Source organism: Poecilia mexicana, unplaced genomic scaffold, assembly GCF_051168715.1.
Source record: "Poecilia mexicana isolate PSO_F unplaced genomic scaffold, ASM5116871v1 scaffold_16, whole genome shotgun sequence".
NCBI classification, from domain to species: domain Eukaryota; kingdom Metazoa; phylum Chordata; class Actinopteri; order Cyprinodontiformes; family Poeciliidae; genus Poecilia; species Poecilia mexicana.
The window spans coordinates 14280713-14286079 of NW_028263385.1; the positions used below are offsets into that span (position 1 = coordinate 14280713).

General features: G+C 36.3%; 1 protein-coding gene across 1 annotated transcript; it reads left to right on the top strand.

Annotated features, from left to right (window-relative positions):
- Nucleotides 1-116: 116 nt before the first annotated feature.
- On the top strand, nucleotides 117-3999 carry leng1 (leukocyte receptor cluster (LRC) member 1). The gene is made up of 5 exons (XM_014999684.2): nucleotides 117-241; nucleotides 526-716; nucleotides 1291-1470; nucleotides 2618-2910; nucleotides 3001-3999. Exons 2-5 carry the CDS (start codon nucleotides 585-587, stop codon nucleotides 3218-3220), a joined length of 825 nt encoding a protein of 274 aa, XP_014855170.1. The 5' UTR covers nucleotides 117-241; nucleotides 526-584; the 3' UTR covers nucleotides 3221-3999.
- Nucleotides 4000-5367: the final 1368 nt, after the last annotated feature.

A 5367-nucleotide genomic window follows, 5' to 3' on the forward strand; every position in this document is an offset into this window, starting at 1 on the left:
AATATAAGTTTTGTACATTATAATACTGTATTTAAGGTTATATTTTACCCATGTATTTGCTTTAGATCTACCCCATCGTGTCTTTACGTAATAATAGATTTTGAGCGGTTTAGCGCCCTCTGGTGTCACAGTTTTGTAATCGATTCAACGTGTTGTCATTGTTTACTTCCTGTTTGAGTGGACTAGTTCCTGTGGACCACTATGAACCTCAAGCCAGTGCAACTCCTCACCTAGCAATTCGGTAACAGTATTTCTGTCCTGTTTTATCTTCAAAATTTTGAAGATCTACATATTAGATCTATGTTTCTCTCTTTTTTTGATACCCTTTTAGGAAAGGCGAATTTGGCATATAGCAAAGTTTGGCTAATATTAGCTTAAATAAAAATTGTACAGGCGACTTAACGATTGCATTCTACTTTCATATTATATCTGACATATCATTTCGGAGAATTTATACCTTTGTCTATTCACCTGCTGCGCCCTCTCCAGTTTTGTTGACCAGCTTTGTGCTTTTTCTCGCCTCAGTTTTCCACTAGCCATCTCAGTTAGCCCGCTGCTAACAGTTCTTGGTCTCCAAGGCAACCATGAACATCCTCCCGAAGAAGAGCTGGCATGTCCGTAACAAGGATAATGTCGCGCGGGTGCGGAGGGATGAAGCCCAGGCGGCAGAGGAGGAGCGCGAGGCCAAGCGCCGCGTGGAGCGAGCAGAGCAAGAGGTACCGGAACAGTGAACCGTGTCCCGTTAAAAAAAAAGCAGAACACCCAGCCAGCATGTAAGTGGTCATGTACTGCGGTGTGGGTAAATATTTGCCCCTATGTTCGATCTTCTTGTCGCTCTTTAATGTTTCAGATCCACAAATTGTTGTTGTTATTTATTTTTTATTTTTTATCAGATAAAGAGGTCCTGGATGGATACAGAGTGCAAATGTAGATTTCATTTATTAAAGGGGAAAAAAGAAAACTATTTAAACTTGTGTATGAAAAAATATCCTTTAAACATTAGGTGGTTGTGCCATTAAAAGTTTGCAATAAGTCTAATACAATGTGGAAAGGTTTTCAATCTGTTTATGTCAGTCACATTGGAGGTTTAATGTTGCATACCTCAACATCTTAATCTGAGTCAGGTCTGGACTTTGACTAGGCCACATAACAACCTTCATTTTATATGTTTTTTTAAGCCATTAGTAGGTGGACTTGTTGGTATTTTTTCGATTGTTTGAAAATCTCTGTGTGTTTTTCTATTTTTAGATTATTGTTATCTGACTTTCTTATAACTCTTTGTCTCCACAGGCGCGTACCGAGTACCTGAGAAGGAAATCTCGGGCTGCTCTCCAGTCAGCAGGAGCAGAGGGAGCCGATGACGACGAACGGAGTGGAGCCAGTCTGGAACATCTCAATCTGTTTCCTCTGGAAGAGGCGACAGAAAAGAAGGGAAACGAGGAATATCTAAGAGAAAAGAAGGAAGAAAAGGTGACAGAGCTGCTTCTTCTATTCTTCTTTACTATGAACTGCTTAGATTTTAATCCCTAAGGGATTACACATGATCAAACTGAGATTTTAGACAAATTTGCAAATGCAATTTTCAGTAAAGTTGTCGTAGTTTATAATATTTTTTTAATAAAGATTTATGTTTTTGCTTTGTCCATCATGTTTCCTCTTAGATTATTTGTAGGAATAAGTTCAAGTTTAGTTTAGAGAAACAATTTCACAACTTTTAGGTTGTTATAGTTGGGATAGTGATTATGTTATTTAGATTGTAATAACTGTAAAGTATCTATACTTATACTTATCTTGTGCAGGATATTTTTATGACTGTTATTTGTTAATCTTGTTTTTTTTATATATTTTTTAACATGTTTGGATTTTTGTGTGAGCCTATGAATCTCATGCTGATGTCACACCTGAATTTCAACTCTGCTGGACAATAATGGCTATTTCTAACTCAATTCTTTAGATTAACTGAATTTAAACCTATTTAAATAAATTTGTTTTATTGTTCTCTATAAAGCAACTTCCTGTTGAGATGATGCAGGTAAATTGTGTTAAAGTCCACTAGCATTCATGTGGAAATAATGTTGTTAAGAAGCTGTTTGTCAGCTGGACATGCTTTTCTACATAGAATGGAAAAGTTGGGAAGTTGATTTAACTTATTTTCAGATCTGGAGAACAAAATAAAGAAAAAAATATTGTTTTTCCAGACTTTAATACTGATCTCATCCTCTAGAGGTTGTTTCCTTCCTTCCTTCTTTTGTTCTAAAAGCTTTAGAAATATCTGTCATAAATTTGATGACATCTTTTTAAATTTAAATAAAAGTTTTTTTACAATGAAAATGTGTAGCGATGATAAAAGTTATGTTCACTACAATAATTAAAATACTGATTAAGCTCAATCACAAAGAAACTTGTGTAGAATAAAATACAATGCTCTGTTTTAAATAGTAAATATTTAGAAAATATTGAAGTTTATTAAACTAGAAAGTGTTGCTTTCAAACCGTTATTATTTACAGTCATCATGAAACAAATAATTTTTGACGATTGATTTTTGATTAAAAGAGAAAAAACTAAATATTTTGTCTTTTTGATTTTTCTTTTTTTCCCCTGTTTTTATTTTTAAAGGAGAAGCAGGAACGAGCTATTGGCTTACTCGTGTCTTTGGGGCCACAGCCAGGGTCAGAGGTCACCCCGTGGTACATGAAAAGCAGCCAAGAAAAAGAAGAGGAGAGGAAAGAGAAAGAACAGAGGAAGGGGATATCTGAAGAGGAGAGAGAGAAGAAGGATCGCAGACTGAAGGATAGTTTGGATCCTTTGAAGGACATGAAGAAAGCGATGGGTGATTACGGGAGGAGGGAGCAGAAGAAGAAGAAGAAAGAAAAAAGAGACAGAGGGGAAAAGAAAACCACAGGAGAGAGGTACGAGTGGACTCCATGTTTGGACAAGAAGACCAGACTTGTTCATGAGTTGAAGACTAAATGATGAAATGTGTTTTCTGGCTTCTTCAGCTCCATAGAGCGGCTTCGAGCCGAGCGCCTGCAGAGGGAGGCAGAAGAAAGGAGACGAGCCCAGGCGCTGCTCGACCAGCGGAGCGGGAAAAGAAAGGGAACGGACAGAGAAGTGAACGAGAGGGAGCGGCCGTACAACAACGCCTTCTTCCCAGAACTCGCCCGGAAGAGGCAGCGGCGCGACCGGGAGAGCTGGAGGGATGAAATCCTGAAATCTTGAAACATTTTGCGTATTTAAGAACTGAGAATAGCGTTCAGAGGGAAGCGAAATGTTATTTCTGTTGTTAGTGGGGGTCACGTTCAGCAGCAGCAGCCTGTTTTAACCCCTGCAGTGTTTTGCTCTTGAGCACATCAGCAGGGCAGATGGCCGTCCACACAGGGGGGCTCAGCCTGTCAGCCTGGCTGACGCCGCCTGAACGCATCACTGAAAAAAATAAACCGAGGCTTTGCCTCTGTTTGTGTGCTGTAGCACATTTAGCTGAATTGTGATTCTTTGTTAAATGGATAAATTGTCAGCTGTTGCCTTGGACTTTGAGGAGTTACGATCTGCATTTCCTCTCTTTTTTCTTTTAAAAGATGTCAAAAAGAGAACATTCTCTAAATTGTGGGCTGAAGTAAAAATGATCATCCTTTCAGCATGTAATAAAAAATGCCTCTGTTTTTTGTTTGGAGATGCTCCTCTGCTCCTTGTGGACCGGATGTGTGTTTTTCATGTTTGTGTTTCTGCCGTTTATTCAGCAGATATTTCAGCGCGTTGCAGACCCACTGATGACTGCATCTCATTTGTGCGCCTCGGTTTCAGACAGCATGCTGACTCACGTGGAAACATCAAAACATTTCAGCTTCACTACTGTTATGAATATCTGTAGGGAAACATTATCTTGTGACAAATTTAAAAATTAAAAACTGTTGGATTTGTGCCATTTTGCAAGAGTGATGTTTACGTTTCGTCAGGTAATTATGAATGATATATGTTGAATAAATGAAACTGTGTTTCTACTTTGTGAAATTTGATTCCAGGAACTTAAAGGTTTGAATACATATTTATAGACTCAGACTTTGTTCCCTGTTCCACTGGTGTAAAAACGTTTTGTACCGATGGCTAAAATCTCTGAGTTGAAAGTATTCAGCGGTCTGAAATGTTCTTCCCCCCCTGCCGCCCCCAATTAAAATTGTTAATATAACATAGTGAATTTACAAAGTTAAACGTGTTGCTTTACATTTCCCTTACTGTTCACAGTTATTTAATTTTTAAGGCAAATTGCTTTCTATTTTGTTGGTCTAAAAAATGTTTTTAGATTACTACCTGCAACAAAAACAACAGTTTTCTTCTAAAACTTTTGCTGTATTTGGCAGAGTATATTGAATAGTGTCTGTGTTTCTGTTTGTGAAACACAGCTGAATGTTTGTGGGGATAAAATGATTGCAAAATAAAAATTAAAGCCAAAAAAAGAGAAAAAATTATTTGTGTTGCGCTTTACATTTTATGTTTAAGAAGATTTAAACTCGGATGGAAAATCTAATCCTAAAAAAATTACAAAAGTCTTGAACTCTAGACTGTGGGGCCACATAAAATCACTCAAAAGTGTGGATAAAAAAAAGATAATAATATATATATATATATATATATATATATATATATATATATATATATATATATATATATAGTTCCACTGTAATATTTTCTTTTATTAGTTTTATAAGAAAACATTTTTCCTATAAGTAAGATAATCTGTCAGAGGAACTTATTTTTATTTAGAATAGAGAATTATTGACTTAAAACAAGCCTTATATATCTTGCTGAAAAGTTACTTTTAAGTCAGTTTTGTCTTATTTCCAAGTTAACTTAGATATTTGCACTGAAAACTAGAAAATAAATACTTAGTAATATTTTATTGCATCAGTTGAACCCTCTTCTATTCATGCATCTTCTTTACTCTGATATTTGTATGTTTTAATGCAGATTAAGAAGGAAGGAAGGCATTTTGAATTTCTTTGGAAATAATCTACAAAGAACCGGAAACTCTGAGAAATTTCACCATAAAAAGTGCGAAGAAATCCAACTATTTTCTTTACAACAACGTCATGATTTCATGCGTCTTCATTTAAATGCAGAACTGATCATGTTTGAAAATAATATAAAAAAGTGGATCAATATCAGTCTATTTATGCACAGCAGCTTTTATTATTTCTTCAAGTTGCCATAATGATGGTGATGAAGCTGGACCATGACAATGCGCGACGTGCGCGTGTGACGTAGGCAGGCGGAGGAGAAAACAGAACCTCCAACACACTGAGAGATACATGAGGGGGGAGGATTTATATATATATACATATATAAAAAGAAAAACATTGTTTTCAGCAGAC

Excerpts from the sequence above, each read along its gene's own strand:
- leng1 (XM_014999684.2), top strand. The coding sequence starts at position 585 with ATGAACATCCTCCCGAAGAAGAGCTGGCATGTCCGTAACAAGGATAAT. Across the intron at positions 717-1,290 it reads TGGAGCGAGCAGAGCAAGAG|GCGCGTACCGAGTACCTGAG; the intron begins GTACCGGAACAG and ends TTGTCTCCACAG. Across the intron at positions 2,911-3,000 it reads AAGAAAACCACAGGAGAGAG|CTCCATAGAGCGGCTTCGAG; the intron begins GTACGAGTGGAC and ends TGGCTTCTTCAG.